Raw genomic sequence first — 22,661 nt, 5'->3', positions numbered from 1 at the left:
CCATATTGCTGTTGAACTCACTCCTGATAAATAAACCAACCCTTTTTAGAATAATCACTACACTGTTGTGGAGAATAATGTATAACACAGGAGTAGTGGTGGTTTAAAAACTGCGTGGGAACGACTCGTAGGGTTAAAGTTACCCGCCAAATGATGATCGAGTATCAGCAGCCCCTGTTCTCGACTCTTCGGATGTAAAGCTTCGGGTCACTCCTGTATCTTAAGTGACGCTGCACTGAAGTTGGGGCGGCCTTTCCTCTGCCCTCTCCCCATAGCCTTGTATAGTACAACACCAAGCAGCATGCCCCGCCTCCAAATATGATGAAATTGTCGAAATCCAGGTTGTTGGGTTGTTGTTTTTTTTGTCCCCAAGTACAATTTCTCTGTACCATAGAGTGATTCCCTGATTGGACAGCTGTATATATTGCTTCTTAACTATTGGTGATGACCATGCTACTTGGGATATAGAGAACTATTTGCTGGCTCTGCCAAGACCTGTACAGTTGATGTGCTAGTGGGTTGCCTGTAATTCATGCTTGGGAAATTCTGTAACATAGTTTCTAAGAATAAATGTATGTAACGGACAGACACCCCACAGCTCCCCCCCTATCCTGCACACTAGTGAAACCTGGTCATTACTTCTGGGTATGATTTTTATTTTTTTGTTTTTTTCCCCCCACTCTGTTTCTGGTTGGAGGGACGGGACGGGGAGTGAGGCGGTGTGCAAACTAGTATTTATGTCTGTAAACTCTGTTGATTCCTCTTAATTCTGTAGGAAGTGGGGTGGAGAATGAGGCACTTTTTGTGTTTTTAAAGAGTTGGGTTTATTAGTTTATTTGTACGTTCTGTTTCTTTTTCACCACATCACAGCTCCTCCGCACTGGGAGGGGCCTGCATTGCTGTCTTAATTTTGGGGAGTGGGGATTGGTTTGTTATTTGTGGGAAGTTGGTGGGTTGGGTCTTCCTTTTTCCTGTGTCCCACCTCTTTGCAGTCTGAGTGACCACTTCCTGCTTTTGTCTGTCCACCAAGTACAAAAATAAAAAACAACGTACATATGTATAAATTTTGAAGGAGCTGTGCTAACATTTAAATGCGTTCTTGCGTGTATATGATTTTAAAATGTTGACATTTTGATTTTAATAATGACAATAAAATACTCTAGACAGAAAAAATAAATTATACATAACCTGTTGCATTGTGTCCTGTTAATTGACCTGTTATTGCTGTAATAGAATGGTTGGTTTGCCAAAAGCACCTCAGTTCAGATACACTTGATAAAGGACAATGTATATCATGCATGCCTGTGAAAAAGCACCAAAGACTCAGTAATGTATTTCAAGTAGCACATCTGCTTTGTATTTTATTGCAACAAAAATTGCACCAAGGCTAGAGGGAGGAACAAATAGGAAAAAAGAAAATATGTATTTACAAAGGAAAGCAAACTTTGTCTACAAAATTGGTGAGGAGGCTCGGATACAAAAGAAAAGTAGTGGTATGATTGGTAAAGGGGAGGGATAAACAAAAAGACTAAGAATGAGCCAACATTGACAGTACCATGGTGAAGTCAAGGCAGCTTGTGGTTGACTTGTGTCCTCAGGCATCGCAGTCAGACGGGGCACATGGGTGGGGCTACAGCACGAATACTGAAAACGTCCAACAAGAGATGCAGAAAAGAGCATAAAGGAACTTATGATGTTACAGTGGAATTTCATGTTTTTTTGTTTTTCTTTTACACAGTTTATAATGGTCAGCTTCTCACTTATACAATAAATTTTGTAAGACAGCAAGTGACAGATCCATAAACACACAACATTTCAATTCAGTCCAGTGTTTCCCCCAGGATATTTGTTTTTGCTGGGGTGGAAAGGCCTCTGAAACAGCATTTAGACCATGTGACACAAACTCTTTACTCTCAACTGAAACCCAAACAAATTCTTGTAGGCGAAGGGGCCGTTCCCGCCTGTCCAGTGGTCGGAGAAACACTGTTTCAGTCTGTGATCCCTCTATAGAACCAACAGCATGCTGCTATTAAGGCCAAGCTGCTACTGATGGCTTTTGTGACTGGCATGTAGAGAATGTTGAATCAAATTAATAAAAACGGGAAAGCGTTCAGTCTGAGGAAAACATGAAACAACATTCAGATCCACTGAGATCCGGATCACCCTGGTCCCTCTCCAGTCTATACTGGAGACAATGGTGTTTGGTATGGAGATCAAACATTTTAATCCAATAGGCACATTAGCACAGCTATTCTTCACCACTTAGCACAGTCCAACCTGAGCCGCATCTCTGCACTTTTCAAAGTGGCAATTCTTAAACATAGCTCTACCAATAGCATTTAAGGCACTATTTGTTACCCATTTGTGCAGAGAAGCCAAAAGGTGGAGCCTAGGTGTTCATCCCGCCTAGTTTGCTTGCTTCCATCATTCCTTTATGGCACATGGTTGCAAATACTGCAGTAAGCATTCATTCAGACTAAATACTGACACACAGGCACACATTTTCATCAGTCATATCACACAATGGTACAAGCTGAGGGACATTGGTGGATGAGGTGGCAAGAGCCATCAGGTTATAAATGTTGTGCGATTCCAGAAGCTCCCTAATTCTTACAGGTGAGAAGTTATGAGACAAGTTGTTTGAATGTTAGAAGGCATCCTCAAACATAGTGAGGTTAGGTTTTTTTTGCACATTGTCATTGGCAGCAATGCAAAATTGAACACATTGACAGTGATGGAAATGAATATCACAGGGCTTTTATCTACTAGTGTCATTGATGAGGGAAAAAAAACAATTAGAAAACATAAGACATGATCATTTCAAAAATGATTGGTGAAAAGTCATGTTGATACAGAATTGGCCCCGAGCCTCTCATTAAGGCCAAAAGACGTGTTCATTCATAGTTAAGGCTTTTCAGTATTACAAACTCTGTTTGAAAACGTCAAGAGAAAGATTCCTTTGATTCCATCCACAATAACCACAGGCTTAAGTGTTTCAAAGTGTACTCCAGTACTTAGTGTGAATCCTAGACTCCGCTGTAGCACTCTAGCAGGCTTTACCCTCTGCTCTCCAACATGAGTTCAGCATGGACCACATTTAATATGAAAACAACCATGGTTCATGCAGTTAGCCAGGAAAATGGGTAGTAAGATACAGTTCATATCAGTTCAAGTTTCATGTCTTGGTGGGCTGAGACTCTGTGGCGCTACCTCTGAACAATGTCGCTGATCTCTTTGACAGAGGAGAGCAGTTTGCTGAAGTCCTGCTGTGCGTTGGCTCCCCCAGTGGCGGTGGGGCAGATCTGGAGCTCACGCAGGCTGCTCTCAAGTTTGTTGATGGCCTCACGGAAGGCAAACTTGTTCCTCATCTGCTGGATGGACTCCACGTAGCTGATGCAGTACTTTGACAGGTTCTTTCCGGCCTCCAGCACGGCACTATGGCTACCCAACTGCTCCGAGTTGCGGCAAATGGCGGCACGGAGCAACTCGGTGCCCTCCAGCACCATCTCCCGCGTCACGGCTGAGTTGGGCGTGCGCTCGGCTGCCTGGCGGGGTGCAGTCTTGCGGAGGGAGCGTCGGGTGTTCACTAGGGGGATGAAAGCAGTGGGGGACGCCTGATCGCCTGGGGAGGTGAGGGAGGAAGAGAAGCCTCCGAGGCTCTGGCAGGAGAGGGAGGAGGTCACTGAAGCGGAGGAAGCAGAGGTCTTTGACGGTTGAGGTTTGGAAGCGGAGCCCAGCGGCAGCTTCTTGGAGCCCTCGCTGAGGGGCGTGCGGGCCTGATCACTGGGAGTGGTTGTGTGGTGGGGTTCGGAGAGGGAGGGGAGGCCCTTAGCTTTGGTGTCTGAGGGGGAGGGGAGCTCATGAGTGGGGCTGCGGGAGATCTTGCCCGATTTGGCATTGGAGGGCGGCGGCGGAGGTGGGGCTGGCTTGGGTTTCTGGAACTTCCCTCTCTCCCTGGTGGATGAGGAGTCCGCGGTGTATTTGTTTCGGCGGGCCCTGCACTCGTCCCCGGCCGCCCCCAGAGCAGGGAAGACGTTTGGCTTGAGGAGCTCGGCCTGCAGGGCGCTGGTCTTGGAGTTCTCCAGGCCGCCCGGCCTCCTGACCAGCTTCGGTGTTAACGCCTGCGGACTGGAACCCGGGCTGGGATCAGTGTCTTTGAACACCTCATCTGCTGTATCCTCTGCCTTCTTCGGCAGACGTGGTGGCGGAGTCAGGGTGCCCATCCTCGGGGCGTTCTCCCCTTTCTGCTCATTGGCTCTTTTGCGTGGTAGTGCTGGCTTGCCCCCAAAGGTGCCTGAGTCAAAGTGGCGCTGGCCCAGGTCTCGGGGCAGGGTGACGGACTTCCACTCGGTACCATCTGAGCCGGGCGGCATGCTAGAGGCGGAGGAGGACCGCAGGAAGCGCTTGGAGTTAGACACCAGCTCCTCCTCGCTGGGTGGCGTGGTAGCCGCCTTACCCCCCGGACCAGGTACTGCGGGTGCTCCCTTCTTCCTGGGGAAAAGTGGCCCTGGGTAGGTGGGTGCCCCGTTGGTGATGCCCCCCGCCCCGTTGTTGTTAGCCCCCAGGAACTTTAAGGGGTCAATGGTGAGTGTAGTGTCATTAAATGCCATGGATGCACCATTGTTGAAGCTGTCCATATCTCGGGGGTCTGGAGTCAGGCCCCTCCTCTCAGGGTGGACATCGATCTCTCTGAAGGAGGAGCTGCGTTTGGGCGGGGCGGGCGCATTCTTTTTCTTCTTCTTGATGAGGCTGAGGAAGCCACTGCCTCGTGTTTTGTCCTTGTCTTTAGGGAGCAAGCGGTCGTCCTCATTCAGGTTGCTGTCGAGTAGGGGGCGCTCTTTCCTGGGAAGCATGGGTGATGACACAGCCACCTCCGGCTCCACTGAGTCTGAGGAAGAGCACAGAAAACACAGGGAATAATCATTAATAAAAAATTTAATAATAATCTCAATTAATAGAGCACTTATCAAAACAGAGGTGCGTCTCACCGGGGCTGTCTCCATCCCGGTTGTCCATGTTTTTGCGCAGAGTTCTGGTCTTGGTGGGCAGCTCTGGAGCCTGCTGGATGGAGCCTAAAGTCACCTTCTTCCCTTTCTTCCCCAGCTCCTTCTCCACCTCTGAATATACACATGCAGCAGTCAAGATTTAATAGTTCACCAAACCCCTTTGCTTTCAGTAGCCTAAAGCATGTTTCTAAAAGCAATAACTGTGATAGGAGAACCAGACTTGTTTTCCAGACTCTGGGCAAGAAAGAAAGCAGCACTGACCATCAGAGATGCTGGACTCCTGGAACATGGTCTCAAAGGCCTGGTGGGTTTCAGCGAAAGACGGACGCTCAGCAGGGTTCCACTTCCAACCTGGTAAGAAGACCCCCCCAAAAAACCCAGCCCATACATTAATAGTCCATCTGAATTTGACATATAGCTGAGCAATAATGGCTCAAATGATCAAATTAGTCAGATTATGGATAGATGTTTTTTGGCACTCACAGGCCCTCATGAGCTCGTAGACCTTCTCAGGGCAGCCCTCTGGTCGGTCCATGCGGTAGTCCTTCTCCAGCAGCTCATACACCTGGGACAGGTCGATACCGGGGTACGGAGACATGCCGTAGGTGGCGATCTCCCACAGCAGCACGCCGAATGCTGGGGATGAAGACATAGGATAATTAGTTGTTTGGTTCACACAACGACAGAAACATCACTGCATTGTAATGATGAGAAACTGGGGGGAAATCGATTTCTTTGGAGACTAGAACTAAATATCTTGGGAGGATTTTGTGCAATGCTTTAATGAGGAAATTGATTCCCCTTGTGAAGTAAGGAATCTGAAAGAAATTCTCAATTCAAGTAGGAACAGCAGGAATCAGGAAGTTTTAGCAAAATCAAACTCACCCCACACGTCAGACTTAATAGAGAACTTGTTGTAGGCCAGACTCTCTGGAGCAGTCCATTTGATGGGGAACTTAGCCCCGGCGTGGGCGGTATAGGTGTCCCCCGTCATCAGCCTGCTCAGGCCAAAGTCTGCTACCTTCACCAGGTGGTTCTCCCCGACCAGACAGTTACGGGCAGCTAAGTCCCTGGAGGAGAGAAGACACAGAGGAAAAAGCAACAATGAGGAGGAGGCGATGGTGGAATCCCGACTTTCTCCAATCAGAATGAGTTTGGTAAAAATCACAATAGCTGTACCATACTATCTGAAATGTTTTCAGTTGAGACATTAAATGTCCAGATATCATATCGTGTATACAAGTTGAACACTGAAAGACAACCATGTTTTTGTTCCCACATCCACTGCAGTTTTGGAATTCCATTGGTGTTTTGTGCGGAGCGGAGTCACGAGCCGAGTCTCGACAGGCTTAAAAATTAAGACGCAGATTGGCAAATAGGACATAAATCATATCTTCGCTTCGAAAGGACCTTGTTAAACATGCCGGGACAAATGCTAACTATGTTACAACACAGCCTCGTTTGTGATGCAGCTCTGTCCTCCTGTGACAAAAGAAGGTGGTTCAGAATAACTTCAGTAGGAACAAAACATAAGGGAGGCATGTCTGAGGCAGCACTTTGCCTCCTGCTCGTAACAGTGTTGTTAAACAGCACAGCAATGAGAGGGGCAATCTGTGTGAAAAAGTGAGCCTGCGCATTAAGACTGAAACCTAAGGTCAAAGCAGGTCTGGTCCTCTGGTATTGATGCAGCTCTGAGTAAAATGCCCTATTTAAGATCACTAATGAGGTTGCATGACAAACTTTATTATGACCAAAGACTAAAATCAGTTGTAGGTTAGCACTCAGACTCTAAGACACTTAGAGGCTTAGAGAAGGAAAAGAAGACTTCTGGGTCGTAAGGAAGCCTGAGCTGTTTACACCCACCTGTGGATGAAGTTCTTCCTCTCCAGGTACTCCATGGCAGAGGAGATCTGCGTGGCCATGTAGAGCAGCACCACAGCGTTCACCTCCTCCCTGTTGCACTCCCTCAGGTAGTCCAGCAGGTTGCCATGGGTCATGAACTCTGTGATAATGTAAAATGGCGGCTCCCGTGTGCAAACCCCTGGCAAGGAAACAAGGTTACAAAAGAAAACATGTCAATATTCACCGATTTAATATTCTATGTGTCTGTTTCGATGTTACTTCCATCTGCAAATCTGATAACAGGAATACCTAATGATGCACATTTGCACACCAAGCAAATACACTGTAAATATAAATTTCGGAAATCTGTAAAATACAAACATTTAACATCTATAAATGGCATAGTAGTTGATGTAGCAATTACTATTTTGAGCCAAAAGGAATCGTGTGTTAGCATGATGAAGAGGTTGTAACTTTAATCTTCAATATTTTTATCCCATTTCATGCTGCAGTAATGACCCAATTTCCCCTCAGGGATTTATAAAGTCCATCTTAACCGGCTTTGGAAAAGAGCTAGAGGTGTTACAGTGGTAAAGTAAACATACCCAGTAGCTGTACCAGGTTGGGGTGTTTGATCTCTTTCATGACAGCAGCCTCCTTGAGAAACTCCTCCACCTCCATCGTATCCTCCTGGACAGAGTGACAGAGGAGACATGCAGGGTTATCGTTGCCAAATAGAGTGAGCAAGAACACAAGTTAGCTGCAGTTGCATCTATATGACACCAGGTGGTGGCATTATTCAGCCAAAACAAAGCATCTTAACTTTACCATGAGAGGTGTCAAGTAGGTGTGAACACGTTTCCACCGGACTAGATTCAGATTTGACAGTGTTTTTCTCCTTATAAAGTCAAATGTATGGGCTTCAGGACTGCAGCCACCGCAATGAGAAAATGCCCTGATGACTGAATAAACCTCTCTGTCTTTCTGTCCCCGTACCTTTAGTGTCTTGACAGCCACAGTGAGGCTGTACTTCTTCCAAACGCCCTCGTACACCTCGCCGTACTGGCCCCCGCCCAGCTTGTGCTTCATGGTGATGTCAGTGCGCTCCATCTCCCACTTATCGTAGTTGGGCGACACTCCGTAGATGGTGGGCTTGTTGCGCTTTGGCGCCGGGTAGTGCAGCGTGGTGATGAGGCCATCGGCCACCGTGGAGTGGTGGTGCACCAGCTCCGCCAGTGTGTTGAAACGGCTCTCTGACGAAACGTATAGCTGGAGGAGAGAGACGTGCATGAGACGAGACATTCTCATAACTTAATGGACAACTCTCATTATCAAGTTAAAGTTCTATAGTGGACAAGCTGTCAAATACTGTTACTTAAATTTATTATGAATAACTGTAGCAGAGTGGAAGCCTACATACGTCTATTCAGCTTCAGAGGATATGAACAGGGAACTTTAACAGCTAACTGCTATGACACCAATTGCCGAGCTTCATCGGGTGTCAGGCACTCTTTTTCATGATTTGATTAATACAAGATAAATTATATTATATTGTCAATCTATGCAATAGCTAATACGTGATAATAAAAATGAGTTTATAGGCAGTATTGTTATATGGGAATTTCTAAATTTTATCTTCCTGGAGTTGACATCTACCATGCCTTGTGACCTGCAAACTATTTGTTTATGTCAAATTAGATTACAAACACTTAATATTTGCAGTTAATAATTTTAGGTAAAAGTGCTGTCAAAACAACACAGCCATTAAGATTTTGATCATTTTGATAATTCCATTAAAATGCATTGAAACAGTATTGCTTATGCATAATGGATAGGAAACAGTGGGTGATATTAAGATTAGATATATTACAGTATTATAGTCATATTAGGCTCTGTGTAGCAGCCAAAGCATCAGTCACACATGATGCTGATGGCAATGGAATCGCTATAATGGTGTAGCTATAGGGAAATAGCCTATAAAGTCTTCACAAAGCACTGAAATAAATAGTGCAGTAAAATATTTTCTTCTTACAGAGGGATCACAGCCCACTCAAAAGCCATTTGTCAGGAAGTTTGTCGGGGGAAGGATATTGGTCAGAGCCTGACTGGACACAGTCTTTTCCATTGTCCGGGTCTTACATAACTCTTCACATTACTCACTCTGTTCTGCTCTATGCAAAGCCCGATCCTCAAGAAAAACATACAGGTCATTTCTTTACTCATGAATGGGTTCTTTGCACAAGTTAAAGGCATGTGGAGTAGAAACTGAAAGAGAACAACCTTGATGGAGTGAAAAGACCTTTGAAATCTAAAGAGGATTTAATGGTCTATTATAATCCAAAACCCTTCTCCTGACTAATCCCATGACCATTTATCAAATTAAGGCCTAACGTTCCCATGTTTATTAACATGGGAACCTCTGTTAATCAGAGTAATGTTAATGACCTAGTCAGCGTGGAAGGAAGGTTTAGGGTTGAGGAGTGCTGAGGTAATCTCAAGTTTTTGGAAAAGTCCATCATACCAGACTCCTGACTTGTAACTCTCGGTGGGGGACATTAAAACAATGTGGGATGGGGAAGAGTGTGTGTGTGTGTGTGTGTGTGTGTGTGTGTGTGTGTGTGTGTGTGTGTGTGTGTGAGCCTGGGTGAGTCCGTCCGTGTTCGTTCATTTGTTTTTTTGTGTGCATCTGTCTGCATAGATGCATGTCTTAGCGTCTGCGTCAGCGTCTGGCTAGCCTTCTGGTCTGGCCTCGCGTCTACTGGCCGTTACGAGCAGCACAGTGGTGGTTAGGGGCATTCCTGTCATGCCGAGCGTTCCTCTAGCTAGCTCACCTCGCTACATCACACACACAGGGGGGATGACACAGGCAAGATGGCAGCTCTCTGCAGCGGCTTCTTCATTCACCTAAACTAGCATTTTGGGGGACATCCCAAAGCAATACTCTGTGCCATAAACGATACAGTGCAGTTTGATCTATGGGAGACACACACTTGTCCATCATGAGCATTTATAGGAGACATTAGGATGGGGGATCCCGTCTTCTTTCCCCATTCTCAAGTCTCGCTTCTTTACATTGATAACTGTGATTAAAACAGTGCAAAACCTCAGAACATTTTCAAGTATTTTTAGGAACCCTAAAATAATGTAATTATATATCACCAGTTCCCTCGTTTGGGTTGGAAGGCCGAGTACGGGACAGCAGAGTAAAGTTGGGATGACTGGGATATCTCGGTCATCTCAACTTTTCTCCAGAGGGGGTAAATTCACGTTGCTCTAAACCTCTGCTATAGCTAGCTATGAGAGAGAGAACGATGCACTGATGTGAATGTGTGTGTGTGTGTGTGTGTGTGTCTCTCGGGTATTCCCTACCACTCTCCAGGTGCTACACTGCCAGAAAAGCTATCATCCCCCTGGTTGCCATACCCGTTAACTGTCTTTACACCAGTCGTTTGTACTGGTGGGTTATGCATCATATACTCTGTCATAAGTTCCAACTAGAGCTGAGCGATTACCGTGTTAAGTAATGGTCTATCATCATGATAATTTAGGGACAAGCAATGAAAAAAACAACAACCACAAATTAAGTTTTTCTAGATTCATTAAGTCAGCCAATTGCCTGAAAATAAGGCAAACCTCTAGACATGTTTGTGTGTGTGTGACTGTGTGTTGGGTTGGGGGTTATGGTGGTAGAAAATCACCCTTATTTTCAGGTGGGAGGGTTTTGAACACAATTCTAGGAGAAACCCGTCTTTCTCCCCATGCCTACCTTGCCGTCAGACGCAGTGTTAATCCTGTAATGGTAGACTCTACCCTCGTACCGCAGGGAAATCGACCTCTGGCCCGGGCTGCTCTCACTCTCCCGGACCAGGAAGCTCCCGTTTATGCCCGAGCTGAGCAGGTACTCTGCAGCGTTGCGCGACACGGGTCCGTGGTACCAGCTGTGCTTCTCCAGGCTGTTGACAGGAGTGATGTAGTTGGACGGCACCCAGCCCTGGCCGTTCTTGGTCTGTGCCTCGCACCACTCTCCATTGTGGTTGTACCCCAGCACACGCAGCTTCTCTCCTGGTAGGGAACACAGGGGAAATTAGGCTGATATCAGTGTAGGAGGGAGAGAAAGCATAGGGGTCAACATGTGAGATTTACAAAAAATGATTGAGGCTAAGTGTGGCCAATGGGTAGTGCACCTGGTCTGTCATTCCCTGTAAAAGATAACCATCTAATAATGCTGTTTTTTACCATTACATCTCTCTGCTGTGAACCTGAAAAAACCATTTCCACAGCTGAGACCACTGAGAACAGGTTGCTATAAAATACAAACTGCACCAAAACTCGGAGTCAAAGTGGTCAAAGTGGTCAAAGTGTTTTGAGTCAGACGTGCAGAAAATTGTCTGGGGTTGTCTGTCTTTTCCACTGGTCACTGGGCGAGCTAGAATCAGGGAATTCACTTTCTTTTCCCTAGTCTAGCCTGGATACAACACTACGACTCAATTCAAGTATTAGGCTAAGTAACTGATAATTACTGACATGAATGACTGATAATAACAGGCTTTTCTGCTGACCAAAACTCATATTATATATTGCTATGAACACCAACTAGGCATATCCAGTAATTATGTAATCCATGTAACATTAATAAAACAGACTAGTAACTACAAGCTAACTACGTACTCGCACCAATAAATGTAGCCAGAATTATCTCTTTACACTGTAAGATTGACCATATTAGAATTAACTGAAAAGTAATTTCCAAATGATTGTTTTGTACTGGGCATTTCCTTGATTATTTCAGTGCATGTGTGCTCTCCTTCCTTCCTCTGTTTGTCTGTGTGATCCATCTGCAGTATTGTTTTACAGTCGGTTCAGTGGAAAAAAAAAAAACTCATGAGAGCCCGTTGTCAGGAAGTGAGAGTCAGACAGAGAGAGGGAAGGCAACAGGACGGGAAGCAAAAAGCTGATTTCCAGTAAGGCGCATAACATCATCAACACTTCAAGTATCTCTAGGCCTGAAGTGTTTAGACGAGGCATAGTTTGTACACACACAACACAGGAACTTCCACTAAAGGTCTCATTGGACCAAATGACAAGTACAGAGGAAGATCCCTGTCCAAAATAATCCCAGAGGGAGAGTGTATTTACACAGCCTGTGTGTGCTGGGTGAGTGGACACTCCAATGACATCAGCTGTTTTTCTGCAAAATGCTGTCAATGGAGAATATACATCAAAGGCTGTTGGCTAAAAGTGACCAAAAATATAGATGACAAATTTAGGCTGCACAATTAACCGAATTGAAATTGTGATTTAAACATAAGTGAAATCTCAGAAAGCTGTGATTTTTTTATAAATATTTTCATTTTTGCACAGTTCATTAAACTTGCCCTACAGATACGAGAGTCAGGCTCTTAAGTGTTCACTCTGCATGAAAAGCAGATGTTGACCAATCAGGAGCCAATTACCAAAGGAGAGGAGAGGAGAGGAGAGGCTACTGTATGCATTGTGGTTGGCGATATGACAGTCTTACATAATCACCAGTTAAAACTTTGTCAGGATTTACCTTCACAGGGAGATCATGAGCATTATGATATATTGCAGTAGCCTACAACCAGTGTTTAATTTCCATTCATAAAATTCCTCTATAGCCATTTACATTCACCGCTGTCACCTAACTTTCACTTTCAACTTTCACAAACCTCAGCATCGCAAAGCAGTTTTTTGCTGTATTGTATCTTTCCACTACCAAGTACCAGAAATGTTGCACGCACTATCGTTCCCATCTGACAGCCATCTGTCATGGTTGTATGGCCATTACTTTGTGCATCTGAATATTACCGAGTGCATTTCTTTGTCTGCATATTTGGACAGCATGAAACATTGCTGACACGGAATAAAAAGAACAACTTGCCCAATACTAATCAATTCTTGAAAACTTGATTTTCTTGTGGATATTTTATCAATGTAGCTGCACTCAGACGACTATTTATTTGCTTCAACCCAGATGGTGGAAAGACACCTAATTACATTTTATTTTTCGTGACATTTCAAAACCTTTTTTCTGACAGCTGAATAGAAACACTCCCTCTAATATAAACCACCCCATGTACAACTTTGCCAGCAAATAGCATCATTTCTCTCACACACCATTTTTCCTCACCTTTAGTAATGCTGAGGGTGTTGTCACCGCTGGCCACAAAATCATAGAGAGCGACAAACAGGTTGGGGTCATTCTCGCTGGGTCCAGCCAACAGGTTCTCTTTGGAGTTCCAGCGGGCTGCTTCTGTCAGACCCTGGGGCTCAAAGTCTGGTCTCTGGAGAGCTTCTGAAACACAGAGAACCGCCACATCAAAACATATCATTCACTAAAACCTGAGTGGATGAAACAGAGAAAGCATGGTTCAGAGGAGGATGAGTTAGATCAACCAAAATCAGTAGGCAAATAATATGCAGATTTGATAAAGGTTTACATGATACGCTGTTTGGTATCCAGTGGCATCGGGAAGCAGTATTCCATTGTTTCTACATTTCCATATAGCCTGGCACAAGTCAGCAACAATGGCAACATCACAGCTCTCCTAGTGCCATTTAAATTCTTCCATTCCCCCAGAGGGACACTGCAAGCAGCCTACAATAATCAGCTGTGCCTTCCTCCAACTTGCAGGTCAACAGCTGTGATCCCACTGTGGTATTAGAGACATCCTGATCACCAGTTTCATTTCCTGGACTATCCCCGATTACTTCTCAGTTCTTTGACTACCTAGATGACTACCGCATATGAGAGCGTGAGACTATATCTTGTCTCAGCTACGATCTTCACTGCAACTGTAGAACAGCTGTGCTGCTTACACTCACAATGTGTTATGGGTAAAGTGCCTGAGTTCAAAGTGCTTTAACTAATGGTTATGCTAATTATAGGCCCAGCTTGAATTATGGCAATTTTAGAGCAGTAAATTTGATGGCAATGTTTTGGTAAAAAAATGGGAAGAACAGGAAGAAAAGTAGAAAATGGTGGAAAAGACAAAGGGAGATGGAAAGATAGTGAAGGGGGGAGGGGATTTTAAACTGCAGTTTGGCCTAAACAGAAGCTTGATTGTGTTATGTTCAGCTGTTGTCGCACGTGTTTAGGGGGGCACTTTACATCTCACCCACCCCAAATGCACACACACACACACACACCCCCCCACACACCTTTTCATCTGGGAAAACTAGAGCAGAGGCTTTCAAAGTGTCCAGCACACCTTCTGGGGGGGTGCAAGAGAATTTCAAAGGAGACACCAAGACATGAGGAGGAAAAAAAAACAAAAAACTTTAACTGGTTCTGTATTGAAACTTTTGAACTAATTTGCTGGATAAGACAGCAATAGCCTGCACAAACATTTTAATCATGTACCTGTTGAATTTTGTCCAAATTCAACAAAAAGTAAAATTACTTTGAAACAATTCACATTTTCCTTCTATCTTACATTAATTTCTGTTGAAAACATGCTTACAAAAGCAAGACCTGCACAGAGTCACTTATAAGTTGGGGCTCAGCATAATTCTGCACAGCATCACAATCTAAAAAGAACAGTCACCTTGAAAAATCGGGGGGTGGTGTGTGTTTGAGTGTAGTGTTGGTGGTGTTTTTTGTAGTGAGGCCCAATGTCTCTGACTTTAAAAACGCCTGGGTCAGAGAAATACAGACAGAAGGACAAATAAGTGAAAGAGGCATCTGGTGACCTGCTGAGGCTAGGGAGCTGGTGCTATTAATGGACAACAAATATTGACCTGTGCATGCATTTGTTTAGCAACCTTGATGAATGTAATAAAAACCCAAAGATACGACCCATGTACAAAGCAGTGGTTCCTTTGCAATCATTTAGCAGTGATGCCCTCCCACTGGAAAATTACACCCACAGCTAGAAAAATGTAAATCAAAGAAAAGTGATTATGTGGCCTCATACCTCAATTGGAATTAAAACAAATTGTTGCAATTACGACATAATTGTCCATATATCATGATATAAATATCAAAATAAGAGCCTTTCTTAAATTCCAACACCTATAGGAACTGATCCTGGACTGGACCCAGGAGTGAACCTGGATCCACCACCACCCACACCTACAAAAAATTCAACAGGAACCACTGGTCCAAAGGCAAATAGAAAATATTTATGGCAGTCTATTTTAGCATCATAGGACAAAGTAAGAGTGACTTATACAATAAGACAAAAACACTGACCTAAAGGATAAATATACAGGATAAATATAACGTAAAAGGAGGCAATTGGTAATATAGTTACATTTGTGTGAAGATTATCACACCTATTTGCAGTAAAAAGACCAAAGCTGTATCATCTGTGGACGCCACACAAAGTTGACAGGTTGTGATCTCTATGGGCATTATGCACAGATATGTGCATGATTCAAATTCCTAATAAGGCTCTGATAAGAGTAGAGACGACTTGACCCACAACACCAGCTGAGAATCTATGGGCTGGTGTCATAAACATGGATTATGCCTAGTCAATCACCAATATGTTTCTTCTAACTGAGGTCGCAATAGAAAGAAACTTTGAGGAGAAGATTCAATTCATGTTAATGGAACTAGTAATGTTCAGATTTACTGACTAAAAGGCCTACAGCTATCTGCTGCAAAGACAGAACTTACCCTAAGACTTTACAAATGTCAATTTCATTGGATTCAGTTGCAACCCAGAGGTTACAATAGGGATGCACCAAAATTGTAACCTTTAAATGGTATCAGCCGAAATAAGCACTAATAATGACAGATTAGTAATTATTTATTAATTCATTAAGTTCTGACGGACAGTACAGGGCCCTACTAAACAGAAACTAGTGTTTTAGTGTTTATATTGCTCTCTTCCGCCTGATGGTGCTTCCAGCGTACATCGCGCCATGCGGTGTGCATCTCTGGCACTGTATGCGACTGCCTTGAAAAAATGCAGCAGTAAGGAGCTATTTCAGTTTTTGATACAGACAGAAGAGTAGCAATTTATAAAGCTTGTTTTGCTGAAATCAAAAGGGGGTACATCGCCAACGCCAAGGAACCTGCCCTTTTCCAAACAGTTTCCAAGGACGACTTCCCAGATGGTTCTTTGTAACAAACCATCTGGCGCGTCAGGTTAGGTAGGTCCTGAACCAGTTAAGAACTGGGCTAGACAGTCCATCCCACTTTTCTAATCGATCTAGTAATATCTTGTGCTCAACAGTATCAAAAGCAGCACTGAGATCCAGCAGTACAAGAATAGAGAACTTGTTGAATCTGTATCCATATGGAGATCACTAAAAAGAAGTTTCTGTACTAGGATGGAGTCTAAAAGCAGACTGGAAAATGTCAAACAGGTGATTTGAGATCACATAGTTAGTCAATATGCAGCAGATTATGACCTGCCCAAAAGTAGGTATGGGGCAGAATAGTCCCTGCTTGATCATAAAAGTGCAGATATCCTCTAAAAGCACTGCAAGTCTAGCTTCAAAACGATTCATTTTGAATTGTTGACCAAGAGCTGTTAACAAGGAGGTGTAAACAAAGGCAATGAACCGGAAGAGTAAAAGAGAAGCTTTTCCACAAGGCAACAAAAACAAACATATTTTAGACCAATTCCAAAACCAATGCAGGACTTTCTTTGTCCTTTCCTCACAAGAACCTGCTGAAACTAATTTCCGCAGCTAGTAAGCCTAAGCCTAAAATATATTAAGCATAATTAACAATTTTCTTGATAAAATAGCAGGCTACAATGTCCTTGTTGTGATCAGAAATGAGTTAAAATGATTAATTTGTGCTTAAAAAGGTCATGCCCTTTGACACAAATATTTTAATTTGTAATTTCTATATTCCTCAAGTGCAGTTTTGTTTACAATATGTTCAAGGAACCTACTGATGCATCAAAGTTGTCAAATTACATTCAAGTATATTTTGTCAGATTTTTTTTTTTTTTTTAGTTTTCAGTAATTGTGCCTTTTGGAGTAATATCCTCTGGAAAGGACTGAATGTTCAATAGATGAATCAAACAGTTTACAAGAAACATTTGGTATTGTATCAGCCCAAATGTTTTATTTTATATCTGTACTGGCCAAGAATTTTCATTTTGGTGTATCACTAGGTTACATAAACAAGGATGAGCAGTTTGTTCCCAGTAAATGATGAGGACTGACAAAGAAAAAACAATAACCCTATTATTCAAGTCAAAAACACAGCCGTGTTCTGTCAAATGAATTTGGGCAGGAGCTGAAGCCAGAGATGGAGGGAGAGATAAGCGAACAGCACTGAGCAAGATGGAGACCTGAGAGAAAGTGTGATTTAAAAAAAAGAAAAAGAAAAAGACCATATGTCCGGAGGTTGGCGTGGTCATAAAGTGTGGTGGCAGTGCATTTGAGCAGCTCATGCCACACATGTCCATTTCACAGACCACAAATACCACAGCTCTTTGTGAGCGGGTGACAGCACACTGACACATGCGCAAGGAAAACACACACTCAAAGCAAGAAGAAAAACTAAAAGTCATATGAAAAAGGAAACTCAGGAAGGGAGTGAGCGTGAAACGAAGAAAAAATGAGAAAGGCCATTACAGAGTTGCAATTCTCCAGAGTCGTGCAGTGGGAGAAATTACAGCATGTCCTGGCTCCATCACTAAGATGACACTCAAAATGATTAAATGTGTGTGGAACTTGTGAAGAGTTCATAGCAATGACAGCATTGCTATGAGCAATAGGAATGCACTCAAACTCACTGCAACACACTGATACAAAACAGAAACTAGACTACTTCAAGAATCATCAAAACAATGTCTAGTTCCACTGACATCTAAACCAGTGTTTTTTAAATCCTGGTCCTCAAGACCCACTGCCCTGCTGGTTTTCATTCTAGCCATCTAATTAGGGGCTGATTTACACCTGGGATACAAGGTGAACGCAATTAACTACCTGACAGGATAGAAAGCCAGCAGTACTCTGGGTCCCAAGGAGCAGGATTGAAAACCACTGATCGAAACAATAGTCTGGTCCAGTTCCATGATGTAGGCAGATCCCTAGATCCAAGCCACATTTTTCTGAGGCCTGCAAGAGGGAAAAACCTCTTGCTTAGATGTTTGCTGTTGCATCACCTGTCATCACCTGGGTGGGAGGCGGTGGAGAACAAGGAGAGCCAAATCAGGCCTTAGATCTAGAGGTCTAACCACTGTTTGGAGATGCTATCGTGATGAGAGTATGTTCAGACCAGAGCCTGAGGGAGCACAAGGAAGACCAGGTGACAGAAAGGCTACTAAACCTGGAAGAAGCCTTGTTTATAAGCCTTGTTTATAAAGACCATCGAGCCTCACAAAAGCTTCAGAGAGCTTTATGCTGCTACTTTGCTCATAGAGTTAATTTAAAGAAGTCAGATAGATATCTTGATTCTAATAATTTCAAATAGCCTCCTACTTGGAGCAAGATGGCAATTCTTAACAAAAGACAGGTAAGGCTTCCAACTCAAATCAAGAAGCCTCGGTCTAAAATAAACAATGTCGGTTTTGCTTAAATCTAATTTACCAAAAAACACATCACTGGTGTAGAATATCTAAGCATGAGATTCCCTGTGCCTTGTATCTAAAGCTCTGAAATTTGGAGTGTTATTGAAAACTCTTGATCACTGTCACCCACTTTACTGGGGAGCGTACCAGGGCTATTTGCTCTATTAAATCATTTGGTTGCGCAATCTTTGGCACATGGAAGACTTCACTGAGTCTTCTGCTCCAAATCAATTACTCTGTTGATTATGTCCTGAATGTGCTCTAGATTTCACTGATCTTTCATTCAGACAAGGCAAATCAATTACCCTGCTTTACTTTGTGCAGAAGAGATCCTAGGCTAATTTGAAGTAATGGAAAATAAGTCAGCTCTAGTCCGCACACCGCAAAAGGAGTATAAAATATATAGGTCTATGTTATCGCCCAAATTCATTCTTCATTTTATAAAGGAAGCAATAAACAAGATTCAAGTGTTGGAAAAGAGCAGAAAGCTAAAAAGGAGTGTGAAGATTGAGATTAGATCCCCTCTCCTCATAAACAAGAGTTAAGTGGGACATGGCCAGGAGTCAGATTTCCTTGTATTCTCTTCTCCCTCTCTTTTTCCACTTCTTTCCTCTGCAGCTAGCCAGTGAGTCTGGCCTCCCTCACCCTCCCCTGTGCTCATACTCTACTGCTCTCTCCTCCCCCTTCTCCACTTTCCAGGGTACAGGAATCATTGTTGAGACTTCACACAGTGATAGCTTATCTTCTTTCTATCCTTTTTTCTCTGTACCTCCTCATCCTCTGCTTTTTCTGCTCCGTCATCTTTCTGTCCTAATCTGTATATATTTTTCCAAAAGCAAACTTTAAAACATCAAATCCCCAGCTAAGAGCTAACAGAAAAAATATTCTTACCTTCCAAGTAACAGCTGGAGGAGGACGAGAGGCCTTTCTTAGATTTACACCCCACCAATTTTAGGCATATCTCCAACATTTTCATTTGCTTTCTTTCCCTTCCCGCTTGAAAACTTTTGTTCCTTGATCAAATCCAATGTCTTGCCAATGTTTCCTTTTGTACAAGCGCCCAACAGGAGAAAAATTCAATCACATGAAAAAACAAAAGCACAGATAAAAGGACATAAAGCACAAAGCTAAAATGGGTGCTGGCATATGCTGGCTTTCCTCGCCCAGGTCCTTTTAGCTGCTGTAAACGTTTTTTTTTTTCTCCCCTCTCTTCTTCCAAACAGTAAAGCGGACTCCGCTCTGTCCCGCAAAGTCTACAGAGTTTCCCTTCCGAGCGGCTCCATCTTATTTTCTCTTTGGTTGTAGTTAGCTCCACTTCAAGAGGATACAGGAACGATCCAAAAGCGCGTGTTTGGTCCAAAAGCGTGCTAGACATGCAGATGTGTCAGTTGAGTGGGCAGTAGGGCAGTCTGAACAGTGCCATTCCTCTCTCCTGTCCCCTGTGTGAGTGTGTATCTGAAGCACAGGAACTTACTCGTGCTACAAGCTGCCAACAAAGGCCTCTTTCAGGCTCAGCCTGCTGCACTCAATGACATCAGCTGGCTGGGCCCTCCCACCTCCCCCAGCAAACACACAGCGAGAGGGAAAGAGAGCCAGCACACATACACTCACCCTAAGAAGAATACAAACAACACCGCCAGCACACAAGATTCATACAGCAGAAGCAGCAAAAGCTCCAGAGAGTTTTGTTGTTAAAAACTTTGAGTGAAGTTTAGATTCGGCAGAGAGAGATTTCCCCTTGTCCTTCTGTGGAGTCACAAGATTACAAGAAGCCCCTCCTCCAACATTTTAACCCCCCTCCCCCCTCTCACTGTCTTTCTGCCCTGCTCTCTTCTTCTCAGCCATGCTCTTTCCCTCTCTCCAGTCTGAAATGTTTACAGGTTAAAGAATTGGTTCTGGAAACAAGACTGTCTTTTTAAAGACACAGTTGAAGCCCTGAATCCAGAGCAGATAATAGGGAGAAAAGTATAACCTTCTCCTATCTTCCCTCTAGACTTCAAACACCATTCAAACAAGGCTCATTTGCCACAGGCTGTTTCAAATGAGAGTGAACGATGCAATCTAATATATTTGAATTTATCAACATGAAGACGTTTATCTTTAGAGAAACACACAGGACCATGTGATTTTAGAGAGCAGCAGTGGTTTGGCCATATCTGGAAGGAACAAATAATCCTTGGCAGAAGCCAAGCGCTCTTGCGACATGACTCCTTTAATCTCTCTTCTGTCTTTTCTCAGCTGTCTCCAAGTATAGTTCTATGCAACTCATGATGTGTTCAGAGGTTTAGTCATACTTCTGAAGGAAATGCACCTATCAAAAAAGGTGACATGGGGGGATTAGGGAAAACATGAGTGCAAAAGGGCAGAAATGTCACTATAGCTATGGTTGTGACTGCACCTTGGAGTGTCCATAACAAACTGTTTTGAGGCATGTGGCCTCTTTTAGACTACTTCAAGGTTACACTACCGCTAAAATATTTCAGCCTTCAAGTCTGCAATAGTTTTAAAATAACTTAATACACATAATAATAACCATAGTCTCCCAACTCTCAACACGTGTCTGGAGTTCCATTAAATTAGGGTAAATTAGGCTACCTAAGGATAAAGCAATAGTTTTAAAGTAGAACACACCCTCATACTCTTATACTGTTATGTTATATATCATGTTCAGTGCATTCCAGGAGTTATTTTGTGATTACATTTTGTTGTGTTGTATCCACTTTCCCTCAACCTATCTTCTTCTACTTCAGTTAACCATTTCCTACATTTCCCAGAATGCATTTCAACAACCCCCAGAGAACATACCTGGACTTGTTGTATTTAGCTAGGTTTTACGTTTAGGTGGAGCCATAACAATAGCAATAGTAAGAAAAAGAGAGTGAGAGTGAGAGTTTCCAGAAAAAGCAAGCATCATGCCCCTTATTCAAAACGCAACACGTCTTGTGGCTGCATTGCATTATGGACCATTGGAGGCTACTGGTGGTGAAGAAATTTGTATCTCGTCCTCTTCTACGATGGATTTCTCCCTGTATGATTGTTGAACATTGGTGCAAAATGGCGGCTCTAGAAAAAAGCCCTTGCTCTTTGATTCTGAGGGGCTGACACCAAAGCCTGACATTTACCATTGATGTTACTGTTGATGGCTCTGTTCACTGCAGAGCCTGCAATGAAAAACCTTTCATGCACTACTAGTGGCAATAGATGAGTATGCACCTCAGTCATCAAGCGCACACCAACATGTAATTATTAGGATTTATTTGGACATGGAAAGGCCAGCTATGTCATGCAGCCATAAGAACAAACTGTTAAACACCGAGCTTTACTGGAATGTATGCTTGCTGCGCTCTTTTACATGATGTGCTGTTGTTAATGGAAAGTCTGGAGAAAAGCATCATTTCAATCGGCGGAAAGAAATCTAACCTACGTATATATCAATGTACTTAAGTGAAAAGTAAAATATGAAGATGCATCACATTAAACCATTTAATATGATTAGTGATGAAGTTTCCAAGAAAAGGCACTGCCTTTATATCAAAATGTTTGCATGTGATCTTGAATAAAAGACAGTTCCCCTACGCAAGTTCTACAGCAAAATGGTAGCAGTGTCAACAGGAATATGGACTAACCAATCCAAACCAATTACACTCAGGATTGAAACCACAAAGGATGTGAGAGCAGACAGAATCTACTGACTCTGTCTAGCCTATATTTTTCCATTACGATAACCAACATCATAGTCTGTGTCCATGTAGCTCCGCAGAGATCAGAGGGCCTTAATCACTCCACAGCGCAGGACAGGAGTGCACTGCCTGCCTGGCTTTCTGGCTGACCCAATCACTGGAATTTCCAATCATAGAGGAAAAAGTTGGGCTAAAAATTTGCCCTACTGTAGAGCAATAGATTTCCTCTGATATAGGAAATACATTCAATTTTTGGGAGGCTAAGCTCAAAAACGGGGTGGCCACAAGAAAAGAAGGCATTAATTCCTGGACTATCTAGGCACCTCTGAAGTAGACTGAACTAGACCATACTAGGAGAAAGGACTCTTGAGTCACTTGACTAGTACCCCAAACAATGGAAAAGAGAACAATCAGCAGTTGATTCCGAAGACCAGAATGGATTCACAGTAGGGCTGAACGATTTTGAAAAAATATCTAATTGGGATTATTTTGACTGATATTGCAATTGCGATATGATTTGCGATATTAGAGGGAATGCTAATTTTTACATAATTATTCTCATTTTCATTGAAAAACGTATTAAAATTATTATGGTGTGATTTTTGCGGGGATCTGTACCAAACAAAGATGTT

The 22,661-nt window shown here is 43.3% G+C and overlaps 1 protein-coding gene across 4 annotated transcripts in view; it reads right to left on the bottom strand.

Annotated features, from left to right (window-relative positions):
• Positions 1 to 1,357: 1,357 nt before the first annotated feature.
• The window catches only part of LOC139643170 (tyrosine-protein kinase ABL1-like), a 42,306-nt gene continuing 21,002 nt past the window's right edge, over positions 1,358 to 22,661 (bottom strand). Inside the window, exons 1-11 of one of the 4 annotated variants that reach the window (XM_071518344.1) lie at positions 19,241 to 19,319; positions 12,997 to 13,161; positions 10,615 to 10,910; positions 7,845 to 8,117; positions 7,454 to 7,538; positions 6,870 to 7,047; positions 5,892 to 6,076; positions 5,490 to 5,642; positions 5,268 to 5,357; positions 4,974 to 5,117; positions 1,358 to 4,882 (exon numbers count right to left, since the gene is read on the bottom strand). In XM_071518344.1, coding sequence (XP_071374445.1) covers positions 3,207 to 4,882; positions 4,974 to 5,117; positions 5,268 to 5,357; positions 5,490 to 5,642; positions 5,892 to 6,076; positions 6,870 to 7,047; positions 7,454 to 7,538; positions 7,845 to 8,117; positions 10,615 to 10,910; positions 12,997 to 13,161; positions 19,241 to 19,319 — 3,324 coding nt within the window. In that variant the 3' untranslated portion in view covers positions 1,358 to 3,206. Of the gene's footprint in view, positions 4,889 to 4,973; positions 5,118 to 5,267; positions 5,358 to 5,489; positions 5,643 to 5,891; positions 6,077 to 6,869; positions 7,048 to 7,453; positions 7,539 to 7,844; positions 8,118 to 10,614; positions 10,911 to 12,996; positions 13,162 to 19,240; positions 19,320 to 22,661 lie in introns of those variants that run through there. The other 3 variants (XM_071518345.1, XM_071518343.1, XM_071518342.1) reach the window with 3 other exon arrangements.

The sequence above is a fragment of the Centroberyx affinis genome, unplaced genomic scaffold (genome assembly GCF_046629955.1).
Source record: "Centroberyx affinis isolate AG114_WGS23_722 - 3 ecotype Tasmania unplaced genomic scaffold, CSIRO-AGI_Caff_v1 ptg000570l_1, whole genome shotgun sequence".
NCBI lineage: Eukaryota > Metazoa > Chordata > Actinopteri > Beryciformes > Berycidae > Centroberyx > Centroberyx affinis.
Note: the sequence above shows the minus strand (reverse complement) of the source record. Positions and strands in the feature narration are given on the sequence as shown.